Source organism: Pecten maximus, chromosome 11 (assembly GCF_902652985.1).
Source record: "Pecten maximus chromosome 11, xPecMax1.1, whole genome shotgun sequence".
In the NCBI taxonomy this organism is placed as follows: domain Eukaryota; kingdom Metazoa; phylum Mollusca; class Bivalvia; order Pectinida; family Pectinidae; genus Pecten; species Pecten maximus.
This window is the reverse complement of record NC_047025.1, coordinates 28,585,070-28,609,217: the sequence shown is the minus strand read 5'-3', so window position 1 is coordinate 28,609,217 and position 24,148 is coordinate 28,585,070. Positions and strand designations below refer to the sequence as shown.

The 24,148-nt window shown below is 35.9% G+C and overlaps 1 protein-coding gene across 2 annotated transcripts; it reads left to right on the top strand.

Moving 5' to 3' along the window:
* Positions 1 to 459: 459 nt before the first annotated feature.
* On the top strand, positions 460 to 17,231 carry LOC117338196 (nephrocystin-3-like). 2 transcript variants are annotated; one of them, XM_033899449.1, is made up of 17 exons: positions 460 to 719; positions 1,040 to 1,102; positions 2,353 to 2,401; positions 2,514 to 2,665; positions 3,092 to 3,251; positions 3,696 to 3,728; positions 5,873 to 5,968; positions 6,570 to 6,712; positions 7,637 to 7,745; positions 8,837 to 8,986; positions 9,295 to 9,413; positions 9,681 to 9,825; positions 10,589 to 10,703; positions 12,489 to 12,735; positions 13,352 to 13,577; positions 16,277 to 16,495; positions 16,862 to 17,231. In XM_033899449.1, exons 1-17 carry the CDS (start codon positions 583 to 585, stop codon positions 16,928 to 16,930), a joined length of 2,232 nt encoding a protein of 743 aa, XP_033755340.1. In that variant the 5' UTR covers positions 460 to 582; the 3' UTR covers positions 16,931 to 17,231. The 2 variants fall into 2 exon arrangements, with proteins under 2 accessions (XP_033755340.1, XP_033755343.1); XM_033899452.1 differs by lacking the exon at positions 3,696 to 3,728.
* The last annotated feature ends 6,917 nt before the right edge of the window (positions 17,232 to 24,148 follow it).

Here is a 24,148-nt window from a genome sequence, read left to right as displayed (position 1 = left end):
TAGAGAATGTGTCCCACAGGTGATGTGGTGACAGTATACATAGAGAATGTGTCCCACAGGTGATGTGGTGACAGTATACATAGAAAATGTGTCCCACAGGTGATGTGGTGACAGTATACATAGAGAATGTGTCCCACAGGTGATGTGGTGACAGTATAGATAGAGAATGTGTCCCACAGGTGATGTGGTGACAGTATACATAGAGAATGTGTCCCACAGGTGATGTGGTGACAGTATACATAGAGAATGTGTCCCACAGGTGATGTGGTGACAGTATACATAGAGAATGTGTCCCACAGGTGATGTGGTGACAGTATAGATAGAGAATGTGTCCCACAGGTGATGTGGTGACAGTATACATAGAGAATGTGTCCCACAGGTGATGTGGTGACAGTATACATAGAGAATGTGTCCCACAGGTGATGTGGTGACAGTATAGATAGAGAATGTGTCCCACAGGTGATGTGGTGACAGTATACATAGAGAATGTGTCCCACAGGTGATGTGGTGACAGTATAGATAGAGAATGTGTCCCACAGGTGATGTGGTGACAGTATACATAGAGAATGTGTCCCACAGGTGATGTGCTCCCTCTACCTCAGCCGACAGGGCCTGGCAGAAAGGGAGGTAACTGAGATTTACGGGATTACCTGGCCTGTCTGGTCTCCGCTGTACTTTGCTGTAGAAAACTATATCATCGACCAGGCTGGACATTTGTAGTGAGTAAATTATCAGTTGTTAGAGCAGAACTACTGTATAATATACCATTTAATAGACTGGATGTTTGTATTGAGTAAATTATTACACAAAATGTAACGACTTTGGTAAATATGAAAACATTTTGAGTCTGTTGTATGCTGATGATGGTTATGATGATACTGTTCATTAGTAATATACTGTTTTTGGTTATTTATGCTGATGAACATTCATAAGTAATACATGTAGAATCTTTTTGGTTAGTTTGAATACAGATAAATTATACCTAATTCTCTAGCTTGATAAAGGCCTGTATTGTAGTGTAGCACTGTTGTTGTTGTAGTATCGGACTTAATGATCTAAGGACGGCGATATATAACAGATATCTACAAAAACCAGAAACAAAGTGAGTAAGCTTGTAATGAGTAAGCTTGTAGGGAGTAGATTTGTAGAGAGTAAGCTTGTAGCGAGTAAACTTGTAGTGAGTAAACTTGTAGTGAGTAAACTTGTAGCAAGTAAACTTGTAGTGAGTCAGCGTGTAGTGAGTAAACTTGTAGCGAGTAAACTTGTAGTGCGTTAGCTTGTAGTGAGTAAACTTGTAGTGAGTTCACTTGTAGTGAGTAAACTTGAAGTGAGTCAGCTTGTATTGAGTAAACTTGTAGAGAGTAAACTTGTAGTGAGTAAGCTTGTAGTGATTAAAATTGTAGTGAGTAAGCTTGTAATGAGTAAACTTGTAGTGAGTAAACTTGTAATTAGTAAACTTGTAATCAGTAAACTTGTAACGAGTCATCTTGTAATGAGTAAGCTGATAGAGAGTAAGCTTTAGAGAGTAAGCTTGTAGTGAGTAAATTTGTAGAGAGTAAACTTGTAATGAGTAAGCTTGTAGGGAGTAAGCTTGTAATGAGTAAGCTTGTAGGGAGTAAGCTTAAGAGAGTAAACTTGTAATGAGTAAGCTTGTAGTCAGTAAACATGTAGTGAGTAAACATGTAGTGAGTAAGCTTGTAATGTAGGGAGTAAGCTCGTAATAAGTAAGCTTGTAGTGAGCAAACTTGTAGTGAGTAAACATGTAGTGAGTAAATAGTAGTGAGTAAACATGTAGTGAGTAAACTTGTAGAGTAAACTTGTAGTGAGTAAGCTTGAAGTGAGTAAGCTTGTAGTGAGTAAACTTGTAGAGAGTAAGCTTGAAGTGAGTAAGCTTGTAGTGAGTAAGATTGTAATGAGTAAGCTTGTAGAGAGTAATTTAAGCATATAATGAGTAAGCTTGTAATGAGTAAACTTGTAATTAGTAAACTTGTAGCGAGTAAGCTTGTAGTGAATAAGCTTGAAGTGAGTAAGCTTGTAATGAGTAAACTTGTAGGGAGTAAACTTGTAGAGAGTAAGCTTGTAATTGAAGGATATATAATGTTGATACTGTTCTTTTTATTTAAATGAGGATGTGAGCTAGCTGTTGAGAACATGTGATCAATTGTTGAAAGTGTTACAGGTTTGCATTTTGCTTCAAACTTTTCTTCACAATTTGAAAATGCCAAAAAAAGAAAGAAGATCTCAAATGATTCAGGCTAAAGGAGCTGTCTTGAATATTTTCCCCCTATCATTTTTTGTTATCTTTATTATATATTCAAAATCTAAATCTGATATATGCGTTTTTTTTTAAAGCTCATACTACTTGAAGAGAGTTATAAGTTATTTTGAAGAAAAACGAAAGGTAAGTCTAATTTTAAATTTTGTTCAGTATCACAATTATCTGTATTCTGTATATACTGATTTGTAGTACTGATATAATATGACAGACTTAATTATATGTATTGATTTTGCAGAGCTTAGGACACTTTTCTGGAAAGAGGAAAGTGAATTACACTGCATCACGTGTAGCCTATGAACTACCCTACCTGCTGAAGAGTTTGGGAGACCTTGAAGGCCTCGCCGTGGCCCTGCTAGACTTACAGTTAGTCCTGACTTTACTAGACGCGTAAGTGTGTTAATTAATGGGTACTGTTTGGGATGGTGTTCATTTGCCCTCGATATGATATTACATTTCTTTTTATGGACAGATTGAGGTTGAAATTACATTACAGGTCACTGGACATTTTGACCTACATTTTGACCTTTGACATAGTACATCAGGGAAAAGTTTGAGCCCATTTCCTACATTTTTTGGCTATGGAATTTTATACCTTTGGCACAGGTCATGTCATGTATCAAAATAGGTTGCTTTGACCTACATTTCAACCTTTGACCTACATCAATGAAAACAGATTGTCTAGACTCTACTGTACATTCTTGGCGTATAATTTCATTTTTGGGTAAGTGACTGTAATTTATTGAAATGTCTTTTTCAGATCTGTCCATCACATTTCAGTTAGATTATGTATTATGTTTTTATCCTGTTTTACAGAGATGGTGGCCTGTACCTAGTTGAGATTTGGAAGGCAACCGGTCTAGAGTGGTCAGATATAGCCAAACGCTACATTGAAGTCCTCAAGCAGACCATTGTCAACAGTTATTTAGAAATGGAGGACCTAGATACCCTAGGCACGGAATCTGCTGGAGTTAAGGTATAATTGTCCAAGACTCCTGGTGAGGCCAGAACTTAAATCTAGGCACTGACTCAGTCTGAGCTAGGCATTGACTCTGTCTGAGGTAGGCATTGACTCTGTCTGAGGTAGGCATTGACTCTGTCTGAGCTAAAGTGTGATTCTCCAATACTTGGTGTATTGCTGAAACTTAAGGCTAGCTAGGCACTGACTGTTGGAGTCAAGGTATGATTCTCGAATACTTGGTGTATTGCTGGAACTTACGAGATTATGACTGTTAGGAGTACTATATGTATTGCAGTTTAATATTTTATATTACAAAGATAATTAATTGCAGTTGTGACAAGTAACATTATTAGGATCTGCATGGAATTGTGGGTGTTCTGTAGTAATCATGGTGTCTGTCCATCCATCCATCCAGCCATCTGTCTGTATGTCTATTCATCAGCACTTTTGTTTTCTCAGAATCCAGGAGGCATGGAATCTGCCAGAGTTAAGGTATGAATCTCAAAGACTCCTGGTAAGGTCAGAACTTATGGCTAGGCACTGACTCTGTTGGAGTCAAGGTATGATTCTCCGACACTTGGCGTATTGCTGGAACTTAAGGCGAGCTAAACACTGACTATGTTGGAGTCAAGGTACGATTCTCCAATACTTGGCGTATTGCTGGAACTTAAGGCGAGCTAAACACTGACTATGTTGGAGTCAAGGTATGATTCTCCAATACTTGGCGTATTGCTGGAACTTAAGGCGAGCTAGGCACTGACTCTGTTGGAGTCAAGGTACAATTCTCCGACACTTGCTGAAACTTAAGGCTAGCTAAACACTGACTATGTTGGAGTCAAGGTACAATTCTCCAATACTTGGTGTATTGCTGGAACTTATGTTTGTTATGATTGTTACGGGTACCACAGCAGTTAAATTTGATGTAACAAAGATAATAAGGGCCACACATAAAAGTGTCCATCCATCTGTCCCTCAGCACTTTTATTTCTGTGCAATTACTTTTCCACAGGCCAATTGAGCTCATACAGTGCTTTCTCATTGACACTGTTTGCTTGGGATTGATTTTCTGTGTCAAGGTCAAATGTAAAGGTCACTTGCTAAATATAGATGCAATAATTTTAGTTTGCTTTTGCCAATCAAATTTCTTCTTCAAAACGATCTACCTTAAACTTCATACAGTGTTTCCTTATTTAAAGTGTTATAGATTGGGATTGATTTTTAGTGTATAAATAGAAAATCAGTTTCCTTGCAATAACATGAGTTTTCTTTGTGCCGATCTACCTCAAACTTCATACAGTGCTTTCTTATTGAAAGAGCTTGCTTTAAATTACTTTTCAGTGTCCAAATTCAAAGGTCGAGGTTACTGTTACTAAATACAAATAAACAAATCACCTTCCATGCAAAATCTAGATTTTGCTTTGGCCAATCTAACTCTCTATCTCAAACTGCTTTCAGCACATCACACTGAAGGTGTTTGCTTAGAATTAATTAACAGTTTGAAAGGTCAAAGGTGGGGATTGGTGATGGGGGTTGCAGGGTTGGGGGGTTGGGGGTTGGGAGGGTGGAGACACAACGTCCCAGAAGGTAGTGAATCATAGAAATCCAGACAAACCTGCTGTGGATACAGGTTTATACCAAAAATCCAGATATATACCAGTTATACACTGTAAAGGATTTCAGCAGTACAAGTATGTACTGTTAGTATATGATTTCAGTAACACGAGTATACATGTCACTGTATATGATTTCAGTAACACGAGTATACATATCACTATATATGATTTCAGTAACACGAGTATACATATCACTCTATATAATTTCAGTAACACGAGTATACATATACCTGTAATACACTGTATATGATTTCAGTAACACGAGTATACATATCACTGTATATGATTTCAGTAACATGAGTATACATATCAATGTATATGATTTCAGTAACACGAGTATACATATCACTATATATGATTTCAGTAACACGAGTATACATATCACTGTATATGATTTCTGTAACATGAGTATACATATACCCGTAATAAACTGTTGATGATTTCAGTAACACGAGTATACATATCACTGTATATGATTTCAGTAACACGAGTATACATATCACTGTATATGATTTCAGTAACACGAGTATACATATCACTATATATGATTTCAGTAACACGAGTATACATATCACTCTATATAATTTCAGTAACATGAGTATACATATCACTGTATATGATTTCAGTAACACGAGTATACATATCAATGTATATGATTTCAGTAACACGAGTATACATATCACTGTATATGATTTCAGTAACACGAGTATGCATATACCCGTAATAAACTGTTGATGATTTCAGTAACACGAGTATACATATCACTGTATATGATTTCAGTAACACGAGTATACATATATATACCCGTAATAAACTGTTGATTATTTCAGTAACACGAGTATACATATCACTGTATATGATTTCAGTAACACGAGTATACATATACCCGTAATAAACTGTTGATGATTTCAGTAACACGAGTATACATATACCCGTAATAAACACATATACCCGTAATAAACTGTTGATGATTTCAGTAACAGGGGTATACATATACCTGTAATAAACTATTTATAATTTCAGATCCTGGATACTGTGCTGACTTTGCAAAACTTCTTTCAACAAGTTGGAGATTTCCATGCAGCATCAATTATAATGGAGTACCATATCAAAATCTGTGTGAGTGAAAAGAAAAATTCTCACCTAAATGTCTAGATATCACATTAATTGGCCTAGCTATATTCTTCCATTATATAATACGGTCTTGTCATCAGTATCAGATGGCAGATGTGTAACAACAATATTGTGACACCATAATTAAATGTTACTTGATTGTTGAAAACTAGATTGTCAAATTTGAAATTTGATTGTTTTTAATAAGTTTGAGAGTTTTTGTCTGATTTTCTAAATTCTTTGAGGTCAGTGATGAAAAGAATCTTGCACTTGTATTATATAATTAATGAAATATGTAATTGATTTAGTATATGTTAAATGATTTGATACAACACGAGCTTAAGGTTCATGTCACATCAACTTATTGGACTCATTATATATAACATTTATTTCTAATCAAGCTTTATTCAGTTCATCAAACAAAACTCTTAGAGGTCGTTTCACACTATAATATAGCTGCATGGTTTTATTGACTAAATCCATGTAAAATAACGTCCCAGACTGGCTTGTACAGTAGAATTATTTATCATTGTTTCAATCAAGAAATTATCAAACCTGTTCATGAAAGTTGATATGACTTTATGGAATTTGTATTAAACATATTCAGGAGGAAAACGTTGCTACAGGGAAACTTCAGGACAAAAAAGTTTTGATGACGGAGAAATATTCCTTAGCCTGTCTATATGTGGATCACAGTCAGTTTGCTATTGCTGAGAAACTTCACAGAGAAGTCTTGGAGTTTCGCCAACGGTTAGTGTTAAGATATATTCATTGCTTCCATAGTGTGTAAAACCTCTCCTGGTGAACTTATAAAACCTCACAAGGGGATCTTTGTAGCTCATGTAGAGCCATTGGGAAACACTTACATAGAAACATATAAATGTATATAAAACCGAAAGAAAAAGAAATATCCTGTTGGAGAGATCCTTAAAGAACTGGCTTCCTGCTGTGTTTATATGTGTTGTTGTTTATCTACCTAAGCTTCAGGGTTGGTGATAGCTCAGTTGATTACTCATACTGGCGCCGACCATGTTACCCCAGGTGAAGATCCATGGTGCGTTGTTTGACGCGCTGTCTGCCTGTGTCAGTTTGTGTTTCTTCAGAAGCTGAAAAACAGGCATATCTGTGCTGTCGTAGTTGTGTCCATGGGCAAGACACTTAAAATTTACACTGATCAATCTGGATGACATGCAACAGGCCTCCTGTATGTTGTTCAGTGAGGTAGTCACCAACTACTATCATGATCCCCTGCCTCAAAATGCAGGGCTCTCAAAAAGTTGTAAACAAATGAAAAAGAAGAGGAGCAATTAACTCTTGAAGCCAGGCTGCCAAACAGTAATATTCTAATTTCTTCTTCCTTCTAAAGCTGGTTGCCGACACCTTTCGGCCTTAGCCAGGGGTCATCAGCGCACAGCTTATATAGTGTAGAACGTAGTGACAATGGAGGTCACGTGACAGATACATATAATTTGCATCAACACCAAACTGAGCTTAGAATGGATCTAAGGTCACATTTTCAAACTTTTCAAATCAAAAGGTTGTTTAATTACAAGATACGATGTACACCACTGACTGAAGCTAAAGGCTACAATTGTTATTGTTTGATGATCATTTCATATAGTACTAGGATAATTTATTAATTAACCTACCTGGTTTGTGATTTTTACATCACAGGATTGTGGATGAAGCTGGGGACAATGTTGCTGTCGATGACAAATGGGCACTAGGAACATCATACCACGGCCTACATGTGCTGTACCAACAGTTAATGGATAATGAAAAGGTAGGTTTGGGTGCTAGGAACATCATACCTAAGCCAACATGTGCTGTACCAACAGTTAATGGATAATGAAAAGGTACGTTTGGGTGCTAGGAACATCATACCAAAGCCAACATGTGCTGTACCAATGGTTAATGGATAATGGAAAGGTAGGTTTGGGTGCTAGGAACATCATACCACAGCCTACATGTGCTGTACCAACAGTTAATGGATAATGAAAAGGTAGGTTTGGGTGCTAGGAACATCATACCAAAGCCGACATATGCTGTACCAATGGTTAATGGATAATGGAAAGGTAGGTTTGGGTGCTAGGAACATCATACCACAGCCTACATGGGCTGTACCAACAGTTATTAGATAATGAAAAGGTAGGTTTGGCCGCTAGGAACATCATACCACGGCCTACATGGGCTGTACCAACAGTTAATGGATAATGAAAAGGTAGGTTTGGGCGCTAGGAACATCATACCTTACTGGAGATCTAATGTGTTATAAATGAAGGGTGTAGCTCCCCCGATGCTGGAGGGGCGGCCAGGACCCAGTAGGTGAAATAGACATGTTTTAAATCACTACTTGTCCTGTACGACTGTATAGATGTGGATGAAATTTGTTCTGGTGTCTTATTGGGCTAAGGAGATCTATTGTTGCATGAACAGGGTGTGGCTCCCTTTTGGCAGAATTGGAGGAAATATTAGCAAAAAAAAAAAAAAAAAAATCTTTCTTCTTCAATAAGAATGACAGGATTTAGTCCACATTATTGCCACCCTCCAAAATGTTCAGCTTCTGTATTCATCTTTTATATTTTAAGCAAATATTCTACTGTACTCCACCACTATATTTGGTGTGGAACTGTCGGTCTGTGTAAGCGATCAATTTAAGGATGCTGTAATTATATAATTAAGTTTTCCAATAAGTTTGTGTTGATTAATGTATATGTCGATACCGTGATGTCATTTTAAGCATTTTTGTGACAAGCAATGTACATGTATACGCTATCGCCCTGTAGTATCTTTACATTTTGGAGCTAAAGACAAGAATTATCACACAGGCACAGTCAATACGGATGATACAATATATCCTCATTACTGTTGCAGGCTTTGGAATACCTGGAGAAGTCTATTGAACTAGAAGAAAATTGTTCCAACTCGAGTGATCTATCTGCTTCATACACGAACATGGCCACTATCAAAATGAATTTAGGACTTCTAGATGAAGCACTGGAATTCGCTGTGAAAGCATTGAAGGTTATATTTGCAAAAAAAAAAAAATGTCGTTAAAGTTGATCCCCTTAATGCTTCCAGAGTTTTTAATTCCAAAACATTTATACAGGTGTACTTTAAAAATAAAATATTTAAATGATTTCCTTGTACTGTTGCTGTAGTTGGTAGATGAAATGATTCAGAATGAATTATTCAGTGAAGACAAAAACTGAATATTTGTTAAATATTGTCCGTTTTTAAAGGCTAAAATTTCAGTCTTGTTTTGCATGCTATCAATACCTTATAGAAAGCATGGAGACAGAAAATAATCAGATTTGTGTTCACACTCACAGATGGAGGAGGATATCAATTTTGGTCACCTACCGCCGAAGATAGGCAACCTCTTCACCAACATAGGACTTATCTACAGAAGGAAAGGGGACCTGGACAAAGCCGAGCAATTTTATTTCAGGTAAATCTCTGCTGACATATGTGTACAGATACACTTCAACCCTCTTGTATTGTCAAACCTGCAATGATACATCGGTACAGATACACCTATATTGATACACCTGTACTGTCACACCTGTAGTAACACACCTGTAGTAACACACCTGTACAGACACACCTGTACTATCACATCTATATATCTACACACCTGTACTGAAACATCTGTACAGAAATACATAATAATATGGACACACCTGACCTTTGTTAATTTACTGTTGTTACTCTGCAGGTCCTTACAGATCAAGAGACAGGCATATGGTGACGTCCACATTGACATTCCAATTTCATTGATGAACCTAGGTACCCTTGAAGGCATTCGTGGAGACCTTGATAAGTCACTGACCTATTTCCTTGAGGGCCTCAGCATCTACAAGGTCTTTATTTCCTATTACAAATTAATAAAATATGTTGTCATTATGGTTTCCCCATCCTTTGTGATATATATATCTGTGTAATATGGAACTACATACAAATGTATGTACAGTGCATTCCGCTTAATCGGGTTGCCTATTTGCGGGGACTTTTTACCCGATTAACCGACTTACCCGATAAGCCGAAATGCACGTCGCCATCTTGGATTTGGTCCGTAATGGTAGTCAGACTTGGGTCGATTTTGGATGAAAATATTTGCGTTATTATTGTTAATAAACGGTGTTTTTGTTTGTGCTTTTACTGATGTCAAATTGTCAGATGTATTAGATATTGCATCATCAGTTCAAAAATTATCAAAAAATCCAGATCTTCAATCACAATCACTGACGGTGCAAGTTAAACACATGATTTTAAAGAAGGGAGATGGTTATCCTCATCATATCATTCATTTATGATATTTTGTTGAAATTATTATGGTAATTGAAGCCCCATAGATTTGACATTTTAACAGTTGATATAAGAATATAAGATGTGTATTTTAAGATTAATAACACTAATTATCCCAGTTCCATAAGTATTTTTGCCTATACCATCATAATACTTGAGGATATTTCTCAAACATAACAAAAAGTAGGTTTCTGTCATCATGCAGTCATATGACATGGTTGTGCCACCATTATATACATTGTATATTATGATGATAAAATTATATTACTGATATGCCTCTGATCACTGTTTCACAACTTTTTATGGTTGTTATTCCAGGCACTGAATGTATTGCCAGGAAATGTCCAATATCTCATGCTCCAGGAAAATGCTCTTCTCACAAGATGGAAAATGGGACAATTTGCAGAAACTCTGGAAGATTTTTGGCCTTTCTGTATGTTTAGTATGGTTTTCATGATCACCCCCTCATCATACTCATAAAATTTCACAAATATGAAGGTTTTTGAACGATTCCAAGGTTGCGTATGGTTCATTCTTTCTAAGTGATGACTGAGCCACAGGGACTTGGCAGGAATTTCAAACCCACAGTCCATTTTAAATAATTATTTTGACTGTGAGTAGAAAATTCATGTCAAGTCTCTGTGGAATGAACATTGTGTTCCATAACTCATCATTCTAGTCACAGGTACTATATAGTCACAAGGTATTTTTATTGTAAGTATCATCATACACATGTAGAAAAAATACTGTAAAATAACATTATTTTAGCAATTTTCACACTTGGAAAATTTTGCTAAATTTTGATTGTGCTAATGGTAGTTTATCTACAATGGTTAATGTGGCAAGCATTGTCGGTACGCCAATCTATCACTCCACTATTCCGTTTTAATTAGCTTTTGCTCTAAAATTTGAGCAGGCCAAGATAAATATGTTGACTGTAGATTTGACAGATAGAACCTATTTACAGATAGATAAATTATATATCACAGGGGCTTGGCACGATTTTTCAAATGATGGTCCATATATATATGTATAATAGTATCACTATAATACATATATATATGGACCAATATCATTTGGAAAATCGTGCCAAGCCCCTGTGTTATATATAATATGTTTCTGGCATGATCTTCATTATGCATTAACTGCAGTTTTTGATCAAATGATATTATCCATGCATAATTGTGTCTATTTCTATATGTTCACATATCATTAAAATATTCAAACCAAACCCTGAACTCTTTTAAACTTAATTGTTTTGTATAATAATTACACAAAAGTGGCATGTTCTGTCCTGTCAATTATGGCCATGTCTTAAATATCTCTAAACACCTGTGTATTAACACTGTTGTGATGTCATTTATATGTTTGATAGGGGTAACTTTCCATTTGAGTCATAGGTCATACAGGTAATCAATTTAAAAGTCTTCACTTATTTCATCATAGATATGAGTTAGTTATATAAAAGAAAATCTTACACTCGTGTCCATGTAGAATTTATCAAACTTTTTCAATATTTTACTAAGTATTATATTTTCAGTTTTTATCAGATGCTGATTGGTCTATGTCCAATCACATGTTATTCCATTTAACATCAAACTGTACTTTGCTGCAGTGATAAAAAGTATTGCACGCTTGTGTAAGTGCTCAGCCAATCAGATTGTCAGACACATTCTGTCATGTTGTAGGAGAGTGCAGTACAATGTTTAATCAAAGATGGAGTATTAACGATGTTGAGGTGGCTATTATGGAATGAGAACAATGTAATTAAAGTTAGATTTGTAATTTCCATTCCTCTACGACACACTGTAAATTGCAGTGTGTCATGGAGGAGCGGAAGTTACAAGTCTTATTTTAATTTGATTGGGAGTGAGAAGAAGTATTCTCTGTTCTGGCTTTGATACTAAAATGTAATAAAATAGTTCTGGCACTTTGTTTCTCTCATTATGATGATTTATGGAGCAAAGATTACAAATAATTGCCAAGGTCGGATGCTATCATTTTGATAGAATCAAAGTGCCATAATTATATATATTATGCCACTTGCTGTATTAAGGCTGGTGACATACATGTATATCAAACTATTAAGTTTATTCCGTATTACATTGGCAAGAGTGTAAGATCCAGCCTAGCTATCTCTCAGTTTATACTTTTCTCTGAGTTTCATGTGATCTTTCATACAAATGTCCCGAGTGTATTAATATTGTCTTTGATACAGTGGATGTTGTGGAGAAGGAAGAACGGGTTGATTTCTGTCTGGGATGGTTCCTGACTGATATTGCTAAACACCTCATCTCGGAGAAACGCAATGAGGAGGCTTTGCGAATCACACTGGACATTATCAACAGCAAGCTGGTCAGCGCAGTCAATATTGTCCATCTAGATCACCTTGACACGGAAATGCACCCTCCGGACCAACGCCCAGTGCGTCCAGTCAGTATGTCACTAGACCATGCCTTTGAAAAGTAAGTCATTTAACTTTCCTAGGTAATTCAGTTTGGCTCCTGAGCTACCAGTAACAAAGCCCATAAGGGACTTTTTTTAAAGTCAGTCAACTTGATTGCTTGTTTTAACAAATAAAAAATCTAAATGCTAATATTTATGATCACTATGAAGTTATCAAGAATTTTAATAAAGCATATGAGAGTTTTTCAATGGCATTTAGTGTAGTAATAATACTAAATAATAATAATGGTCTTAATTTATACTTGATACAATATGTAACATATTGAGCTTAAAAACTCATCTTACACATTGTCAATATAAATGACAGAGCCGTTTCCTGGCAAACATCATGTTGATCTGCTGTTCACATTTCATGTAGTTACATGTAGTTTGCTGTCTTATATTACTGTTGGGGTGAATCCTTTAGATGGAACAGCCATATGTTGTTGAACTTTTGCAACCCTTCATTTGCTGTAATCATGATGTCATTATATATAGAGTATGGGCTCACAATGGGTGTCATTTACAGGTCTTCAAATCACACATCATTTTAGTTAAATATTTAAGTAGAATGAGTTACATTCAAAGCAAAATTTATTTGTGAATAATTTAATCTCAAACATTTTTCATTCCCAGATGGCCAGATAGCCCAGATCTTCTTCAACAGAAAGCTGTGAACTACTTGATTCCTAAAGGAGATGCACAAGAGTTTGTGAGACTGCTGAACAATTTACACGACTGTACAAGCCATGGTTCGGCTGTGTACGACTTTGGGCTACAGATGCTGAACAGTGATAATGTTGATACAGTGATGCTATTAGCAGTGTCCGAAGCGGCTCTGGAGAAATATCCAGATAGTGTTGTAAGTCAACTACTTTAATATATGTACAATTATTAACATGATCAACATGTAGACTTGTTCTGGTATTAAAGGATGATGGGGTTTCATGGGATTGTCTTTAATACCATTAACTGCATTCCCGTTTTTACTCAGGAGAGGATATAATCATTGTGTACTTGACAGGTTGATCCTGTTGATGCTAAGGAAGTGATAGCTATACGATGTATCTCATGAAGGGGTATATGGAAGGACAGCTGACATATGCTATGACATCATAATGATGAAATGTGACATCATTGTTACTTATTTCCGTGATATCATACAATGGTTTTGAATGGGTAATCTGCAGGTCTTGACCCTAGATGTTTTTATTTGTTTTTTTTTTGCAGATGAATTAAATCAAAATACATGTATATTGTGACTGAAAATTGTTAATGTGTAAGCATGTGAGAAAAATAATCAAACAAGGATCTGTTTTTTGGCATTGTGCTGACCAGCCAAACACTAACACCCATAACATATGTGTGTGTTGTAAAACGGACAAAAAGCCTTGTGGATGTACATGCAGTTTACAGGTACCTGTACATTTACGCAGACGCATTGTTAAAGAGTATACACAGACCAGAAGAGTGTTATACACTGAGGATGGAAAATTCTCTCTGATCCATGTGATCTATCAGCTTTGAAACACTGTGTAATTACGTCATCCCATATTGTTTTAATCCTGTACTTAACTATTATGATATTGGTGACTTGTACTTAACTATTATGATATTGGTGACCTGTAGTTAATTATTATGACATTGGTGACCTGTAGTTAACTATCATATTTGATATTGGTGACCTGTAGTTGGTGACCTGTAGTTAACTATTATGACATTGGTTTTTGAGGTTAACATTATATGACATTATAACCAAAGACCATCATTGCATTGCTCCAATGCTGCATTCTTGCAGTCAGTATCTGACATATCACACCATGAATATGAGCTCTTTGCAAGAGTTTGCCTTTCATGAAATTCTCCCATAGTTCTTTGAGTCTGAGGTACCATTCTTTTTTAAAATTAATTCCAAATATCCTTTTTTATTTTTGCATGTTCTAGAAAATTTGATTTATGTTGTGATTTACACGTACTTGCATTGTTGATGTTGTATTCAGGTAAGAAGTGGGAGAAAAAGTTCCTCATGTTAAGGTATATGTGTGCTTTAGATAAAATATCCTTGGATTAATTAAGGGTTGAGGTTTAGAACTCCTTTACTTTTGGAATCTTCAATGATGTGCTGAAACCCAATTATAACAAGAGGCCCATGGGCCTTAACATTCACCTGAGATTTGAAATATTTCAGTTAATTCAATTGACCCTTTTTGGCCCTACCCATCAGCCCCTAGGGGTCAGTCAGGGCCAACATGTGCATACCATCAAACTACCATCCCATGCTGATAATGTTAACCAAATTAGAATGAATTCTAATAGAAATAAAATAAATCATAGTAAAAAATGTTATTTCCCAATACAAACTATAGTAAAATTTAACCCCGCCCCAGGGGTAAATACGTGACCCCAGGGTAATGAAATTCATAGTTTTAGTAAAGCACCTTAAGACCCTTCCATCTATAAACAATATTTGATTCTACCTTATTTCGGTCTGAAAAGAAGATTTTTGAAATTTCAGTCAATTTGACCCTTTTTAGCCCCGCCCATCAGCCCCTCGGGGTCAGTCAGGGCCAACATGTGTATACCATCAAACTGCCTTCACAAGCTGATAATATTAACCAAGTTAGAATGAATTCCAATAGAAATCAAACAAATTATAGTAAAAAATGTGATTTCCCTGTATAAACTATAGTAAAGTTTACCCCCTCCCCAGGGGCAGACTTGAGACCCCAGGGTCATGACATTCACAATTAAGTAAAGCACCTTAAGACCCAACAATAAAGAGTGTTTGATTCCACTTTATTTCGGTCTTGAGAAGAAGATTTTTGAAATTTCAGTCAATTTGACCCTTTTTAGCCCCGCCCATCAGCCCCTGGGGGTCAGTCAGGGCCAACATGTGCATGCCATCAAACTGTTATCCCTTGCTGACAATGTTTACCAAATAAGAATGAATTCCAATAGAAATAAAACAAATAAAAGTCAAAAATGTTATTTCCCTATATAAACTATAGTAAAGTTTACCCCTGCCCCAGGGGCAAACTTGAGACCCCAGGGTCATGAAATTCTCAATTTTGGTAAAGCACCTTCAGACCCTGCCATCTATGAAGTGTATTTGATTTCATCGTATCTGAGAGTAGAGAAGAAGATTTTTGAAGTTTTAGTCAATTTGACCCTTTTTAGCCCTGCCCCTCAGGCCCCTGGGGTGTGGGGACCATATAATTTTCAATTTTGGTTGACCTTTAGCCATAGAAGCTTCCTGCCAAATTTCATTGAATTTGGTTCAGGGGTTTTGGAGAAGAAGTCGAAAATGTAAATTGTTTACGGACGGACGACGCACGACGGACAAAAGGGGATAAGAATAGGTCAATTGAGACTTTGTCTCAGGAGACCTAAAAATTAACCTCAAAATTGACTATGTTTAGCCTTGATCTTACCTAAGGAAAGGACTAGCATGTATTCTGTACATGTCACAATAATCTCGCATCACATTTGCAGGTTTTTGTCTTTTGCGTATTTTGTACATAATATTGTAATAGTGTTACCTGACTAATCATTATGTTGCAGGCTTACCTTAGAAACATGGTGTCCTGTCGCAGAAAGGAAGGGCAGCAAGACATTGCCCTCTCAGGTGCAAAAAGATTGTTCGAACTCGTACCAGATGACACTGAAATTGCCCTTTTAGCCATTTCACAAGCGGTCCTCGCATGCGAGTTTGATCTCGGTAGAGAATATGCAAACATAACTAAGGAGCGTTTCTCTGATGATCAGGAGTTATTAAAAAAGGTAAAAAAACTCTATTCCTTGAGGGCTATTATTAATTAATTGTATTTTCTATGGAAGGACCCCAGTAATAAAGAAATTCTATACATGCATGTACATTTGTACATGATGGTAGGTGCCGAAAAAAGGTGTCGTATTGAATGACATGGTCTTATACCTCAACCACTTCTGTGGGTGGGACCTGTTTGATAAACATGGAATCCTCCTTTGGGATATTTCAGTGGAATATAGCCTCATAAAATTACTCTTTACTAGTGGGGTGACACCGTGTCACAGGAAGAATGAAGTGTAGTGAGGGGCGATAACTCTGTTTCAGCAAGGTTTTCATCAATAAAATTACTCCTTATTTCTGCTTTTGATATTTTCTAGGTGGATGGCATGATTGATTTAATAGCAGAAGCAGAGAAGGATTCAAATGGCCAAAGTAAAGAGGACTGACCAGTCTACAGGCATAGAAACTTACCTGAAAGAGATCGAATTAAACAAGGTTGGCAGAATGTTTTCTTCTGTCTCTGGTAATACAATGTAGCATGAAAAGATTGTTAAAAAAGAGAGAGTTTAAAATTTCCTTGTGACATCATATTCATTATCAGACCTGTTGGATAAAATTCAATTGTAGAGAGACAAGAAACTACTATGATATCTTGTGTGTATAACCGTGTAAATGTGTGTGTATAAGGGTGTAAATGCGTGTGTATAAGGGTGTAAATGTGTGTGTATAAGGGTGTAAATGTGTGTGTATAAGGGTGTAAATGTGTGTGTATAAGGGTGTAAATGTGTGTGTTTAAGGGTGTAAATGTGTGTGTATAAGGGTGTAAATGTGTGTGTTTAAGGGTGTAAATGTGTGTGTATAAGGGTGTAAATGTGTGTGTTTAAGGGTGTAAATGCGTGTGTATAAGGGTGTAAATGCGTGTGTATAAGGGTGTAAATGTGTGTGTATAAGGGTGTTAATGTGTGTGTTTAAGGGTGTAAATGTGTGTGTATAAGGGTGTAAATGTGTGTGTATAAGGGTGTAAATGTGTGTGTATAAGGGTGTAAATGTGTGTGTATAAGGGTGTTAATGTGTGTGTATAAGGGTGTTAATGTGTGTGTTTAAGGGTGTAAATGCGTGTGTATAAGGGTGTAAATGTGTGTGTATAAGGGTGTAAATGTGTGTATAAGGGTGTAAATGTGTGTGTATAAGGGTGTAAATGTGTGTGTATAAGGGTGTAAATGTGTGTGTATAAGGGTGTAAATGTGTGTGTATAAGGGGGTAAATGTGTGTATAAGGGTGTAAATGTGTGTGTATAAGGGTGTAAATGTGTTTGTATAAGGGTGTAAATGTGTGTGTATAAGGGTGTAAATGTGTGTGTGTGATCACTACGTCTTTCTGATGGGAGTTTGTAGAACACAGCTGTAGAATACATGAGGATTATAGAAAATAGTATTGAATCCAGTGGAGTTCATATACTAAGCTTGGAGATTTGGTTATACGTCTGCATGATTTTCATGTTTGTGTGTAAATTTAGAGACATGTATAGCAGTTCATGTTACTAATCTGGTATGTCGCAGAACCATCCGTCCTATATAGATAGCACACCACAGTAAGACAGCCTGGCCATGGGCAATTTTTTTGTTAAGCAAATATCTGCTGTATTATGATATGCATAAAAAAATGAAAAAATAAATGTACACTATAATTGGTATATTTAGTATGAAGAAGTACATACAGGCTTCACATTTATTAAAACAAAAATTAATAAATTGGTTCCGGATTTTAAATATCCGGATTTTCCGAACGTGTGTTTACACAGGAAATTTAGTTTTGCCTACGGCGAAAAATGGAAGCCCACAGGAAAGGTAAGATAACGGAAAAACTTAATTTACAACATATGTCCAAACAAGATTAATTCTGTCTTTGGGATAGAGATGTACAATTACAATTAGGTTTCAGAAAAAAAATTGTGTAGAGAATTGTGCCATTTTGGGTCAAATATCATAATATTTTGCAATTTTTGAGAATTTTTTAAGCTGTTACCATGGTATTCACAGCTGTTAAACTCACAGAAAATATCAGTTTACTTATCCTTCAGAGCTCTATTAAAATTGCAAATGTTGTACAGATTTCAAATATATATACTTTATTAGAGGTTATATGTAAGGTTAACTGGCAATGTTTACATATCTAAAACATGTGCCATATTTTTCAGAATTTGGCATTTTTACTGTACACTGCTACCATAGGTCCTGATCCTATATATAAGTCTCGATTCTATATATAGGTCCCGCTCCTACATGTATGTAGAGGTCCTGATCCTTGTCAGGATTACTAGTATTTGTCCAGTCAGCAATTGCATTTCATAGTGACAACAGTAATCACTTAATCTGTAATAATATATTGTCTGTGATACACTTTGACTTTATATGTGGTTATTTTTACATAATGTTCATGACCTTTATTGTGGATGGCAGATGTTGTATTTCATTTCTTTTGCATATAATGGTTTCTACTTTGTTTCGATTTTTAAAATTATTTTTTACAGTTTTTACTGACACTATAGTGTCATATATATAATATATTCTTTTTATATGTAATATATTTCAGCAATGCCATTATAAAATGAATGTGTTACAAATGTTTTAATATGTATTGTACAGAAGGTAGCACTGATGACTTAAATTACTAACGAACAACCAAGTGAGGCAGCTTAAAGGGTTTCTTTTGTTAAAAGGATATCCTACACCGATATGAAAAGACATTTCCTTAATAATACTGGGTAAGGGGAATTCCCTAAAGTAAAATCACTAAGGATGACTCCAAAGAGAATTTCTTGCAGTGACATCACTAAGGATAACTCCAAAGGGATTTCCCTTCCATGACATCACTAGGGATGACTCCAAAGGGATTTCCCTTCCATGAAATGGCTAGGGATGACTCCAAAGGGATTTCCCTTCCATGACATCACTAGGGATGACTCCAAAGGGATTTCCCTTCCATGACATCGCTAGGGATGACTCCAAAGGGATTTCCCTTCCATGAAATGGCTAGGGATGACTCCAAAGGGATTTCCCTTCCATGACATCGCTAGGGATGACTCCAAAGAGATTTCCCTTCCATGAAATGGCTAGGGATGACTCCAAAGGGATTTCCCTTCCATGAAATCGCTAGGGATGACTCCAAAGGGATTTCCCTTCCATGACATCGCTAGAGATGACTCCAAAGGGATTTCCATTCCATGACATCGCTAGGGATGACTCCAAAGGGATTTCCCTTCCATGAAATGGCTAGGGATGACTCCAAAGGGATTTCCCTTCCATGAAATGTCTAGGGATGACTCCAAAGGGATTTACCTTCCATGAAATGGCTAGGGATGACTCCAAAGGGAATTCCCTTCCAGGACATGCTAGGGATGACTCCAAAGGGAATTCCCTTCCAGGACATCGCTAGGGATGACTCCAAAGGGAATTCCCTACAGTTACATTGCTAGGGATGACTCCAAAGGGATGGCTCCAAAGATAATTCACTACAGTGACATCACTAAGGATAACTCCAAAGGAACTTCCCTACAGTTACTTAGCTAGGGATGACTCCAAAGGGAATTCTCTACAATGACATTGCTAGGGATGACTCTGAGGGAAATTCCCTGCAACGACATCAATAGTGATGGCTCCGAGGGAAATGCCTAGTTTGTTGGTAATTTAACTGATCAGCAAGATGTAATTTAGTTGGACTTATTTCTTGACATGGGCTTATTGCCTGATAAATACATGTATAGTACATATCTTTACATTAATCATAGGTCTGTCTGTGTTAGTGATATGGATGTTTTCTTACAGTTAACTCAATTGTTTTTGATACTTGTTTACTGTATAATGTATAATTCAATTTTTAACAAATGAGGTAATGGATTAGTAACTGTTATTATACAGAGAGGATCTTACATGAGTTTTCTTTTCATATAAGATATTTGAAAAAAGCTATAAGAAATTTTCATGTAAATGGAACAAATAAAAAATAGAAGGGTGGTTGGGTGGTACAGTGGTAACACACTTGCCTTTCACCTAGGTGCCAAGGATCGGTTACCAATCGGACATGGAAAGGTATATGGGGTCACCAGGGTTTCCCCCCGTAACCCGGTTTCTTTCCACACAAAGACCTATGCACTTGTGCACTTCCATCCAACCAACAAGATGGGTTGATGAAAGCTGATGAAACTTATTTGGCAATTATTGTACAGTAAATTAAGTTTATATAGATACAGAAGATTCTGTTCATTATACAATAAAGATATATTTGAAAACATTGTGGAAACAGAATTTTATCAAGAGAATACGAGATCTACATTGGGGGTTGATTCCGCGATTTTGATATATAAACTATATGCTTAGGAGTAATTTTCGAGATCGATCCACCTTCATTTGTAGCTCATGATTACGCAAATTGACATCAAAATTATACACGTGGGGGAAATTTTCGTGATCAAAAGGAATCTTCTGCGTAATTAGCGTAAATTTCCCCTTGCATAAATTTCCATGATTACATGTACAGTATATATATATAATATGTACAAGCCACACTGACCCATTCCATTGATACTGATATAGCTAGCTAGTTCTGTGGTGAGTATATTCTTCCACCATATATTTTTGATAGAGCTACATATATCAACATGTGGATTAGTATCACAACATGCTGTATTTACACTTTGTCACCTATTGATATATTTACTTTATGTACATACCAGGGCATTTGGTTGTAGCATTGCCCATTGCCAATATAAAATTCTGTCTCAGCACTTCATTTGGATGATTTTATTATATATTTTACTGCATAACTTACAAACAAAGGATAACATAACAGTCATTGATCGTGTTTATAGGACTCACACAACTAAATCAGCCAATCAGCTTGTGTTTCACCTGAACCAAGTCCCTGTGTTTCTTAGGTTTGTAGCTGTTTTCCTGAGTAAATAACATATGAAATGGGTACTTTCTATATATGAGAATAAAGTGTAGGGTCTTGAGGTTTGGAAATTAAACCATATAATAACAACATTTATCCGATAGAAAAAACTTCAAACTTTAATTTGATATAAATTTCACATCATTTAAACTTCAAACGAGCGAATAAAGGGATGGGGTCACTAGTAATAACATATCGTAGATTATTTAGTTGTGCGAGTCCTTTATAACCAGGATGTATGTCCAGATTACCTGCCTCCCTAGCTGTTAACATGCGATATATACAACTTAGTTTTACACACTTGTTTTCTAAACAGATCCTTGTTGAAATATTTTTATCTTGTCTCTTTGAATTTTTTGTTTTGTTTTTTGGTTTGTTTTTGTTTAACGTCCTATTAACAGCCAGGGTCATTTAAGGACCTGCCAGGTTTTGGAGGCGGAGGAAAGCCGGAGTACCCGGAGAAAAACCACAGGCCTACGGTCAGTACCTGGCAACTGCCCCACGTAGGTTTCGAACTTGCAACCCAGTGGTGGAGGGCTAGTGATAAAGTGTCGGTACACCTTAACCACTCGGCCACCGCGGTCTCTTTGAAGAAGAGAGAGAGCTAATGTTGATGCAGGCCCCCAGTGTTGGCGTTGTTGTTCTAATATTAACATTTTGGTTCAAGTGTTAAAAGGCATATATTGATATTTGGTACTAGGGTCCCTGCAGGTTTAAAACGTTATGGGTTAAGAAACCTGCTTTTTGACATATTTTTGACTTTGACTTTTTATGCTTAGTTTTTGTTGCAAGTGTTGAAAGGCATTAACACATCACTTTGTAATATTGTACTAGGGTATTTTATATTTATATATTATAGTTATTGACAAATATATACATAATATAGGAGCATCAGGTTATTATCTCAAAATATTAATGTCCAGAGGTCCATGTTTTAGCCAATGAGAATTGAGGAAAATATACCAAATATCTATTGTTGAATATGTTTTGATGTAGTAATGACATGTTTTACCTAGTTATGTCTGTCCCGCCATTTATTATATGATAAGTCGTTTTGTTAATACTTTTATAATTTACCACAATAAATAAAATAGGATTTCTTTATGTATTTCTGTTTTTGTTTTATTTTACTTTTAATAATAGTGTGCAATTCCTTACTAGATGTTATCAAGAGATCTATTTATAGTTTGGAAATTGCAAGTGTTTGCAGAATCACAGGAGGTGAAACTAGTTGTCCTGTTTTATCTGCTTTACAAGTAAAATCATTTTAGACTTGAGCATATAAGATCATAAGACAGTTGTATCAGTAACAGCTAGACTTTTAATATGGGCCAGGTGAGCTAAATATATGTTATACATAGTGCATGGGGATCTAAGACTTATAAAGCTGTGTGCTTAGAATAAGCTGTTATAATTAATTGCTTTTCAGAACACGATTAAAATGAAAAATTCAAAGTTTAAGGTTCATGTAAATAGTACAAATGTAAATCCAATGATATTTCACAAGACCAAATAATGACTCTTTTGCAATTTAACAGAAGCAACTTGACCAATTGTTAATATGTATCACAGCTATCCATTCGCATTTCAAGGTCAAAACAGAATCATGCAATTTCATGTTTTATAAAGTAAAATCTGGTCAAACAAATGGACATTTGAGAGCAATATAACAGCATGATTATTTTGTCTGATCCGCATGAGCTTTTTGTGTTCTCCTGAAATGTTTTACCAAAATTTACAGGTTAATTAGCTTAACAATTAAATTAAATGTCAAAAGCAAGACCGATTGATAGCCATGATGCATATTAACAATTAAGTTTATTTATATGTACTCCAGTTCCATTGCACCAGATTAGCGACTTATTAAAAGTTTGTAAAATATCACAATTTTTCAATAATATGTCTTTGAAATTCTTTTTTGAATAATTAGTGAAAAAGATTTTTCTCTTAAAAAATGAATCAGATTTATTTCAGTTGTGAGTGAAATAAAATATATATCAATGGTCATGATGTGCATGTTAGTTAAACTAGAACAATATGTTCAAAGAAATTCATGTGAATTAATTTAATACAGGAATGATTAAATTATCAATATTAGTAAATCATTTGTTTATTTGATCAAATTACATTGATCTTACATCTAATATATAAAAATTTAATGATTAAATTCACATTGATATTTACATTGACACAGGGACTTGTCACAAAAACTGTCACTCATAATTTTGACAGCTTTGTAATTTTCTCCCATGTATTGCAAGGAGCCAAATTAGCAATGGAATATTGGGTTATCTCCCTTTGACCAGAATATCACTCACAAGCACATTAATAACGTATCTGGGGAACGTGTAAGCCTATAGTATACATGTTTAACAACACATAATCACTGAAAGTAATAAGTACGTTCAAAACCGAAGTCTTCTCTTTCCATTGATAGGCCTAATGATTTTCCTTGGCGAGTTCTGATTGCCGCGTTACTCCGTTAGGGCTTCTCGCCTTGTACCATACTGTCCACTCACCGTGATTGTAGCGTAACGTTATTATTCGTGTTAGAATGCACGCTTTATTGAAATAATGTGTGCTTGGAAACATGTCAATCTCAATAACAACCTAAAGCCACTCGGAAACACCAAATATCTTACTTCCGGTTTATTTTTTTCGGGGATCTGAATACTGTCTGAATTTTTCAACCAGAAACCATATCCGCCAATACA

Excerpts from the sequence above, each read along its gene's own strand:
- LOC117338196 (XM_033899449.1), top strand. The coding sequence starts at position 583 with ATGTGCTCCCTCTACCTCAGCCGACAGGGCCTGGCAGAAAGGGAGGTA. Across the intron at positions 1,103-2,352 it reads CTACAAAAACCAGAAACAAA|CTCATACTACTTGAAGAGAG; the intron begins GTGAGTAAGCTT and ends TTTTTTTTAAAG. Across the intron at positions 7,746-8,836 it reads AGTTAATGGATAATGAAAAG|GCTTTGGAATACCTGGAGAA; the intron begins GTAGGTTTGGGT and ends TTACTGTTGCAG.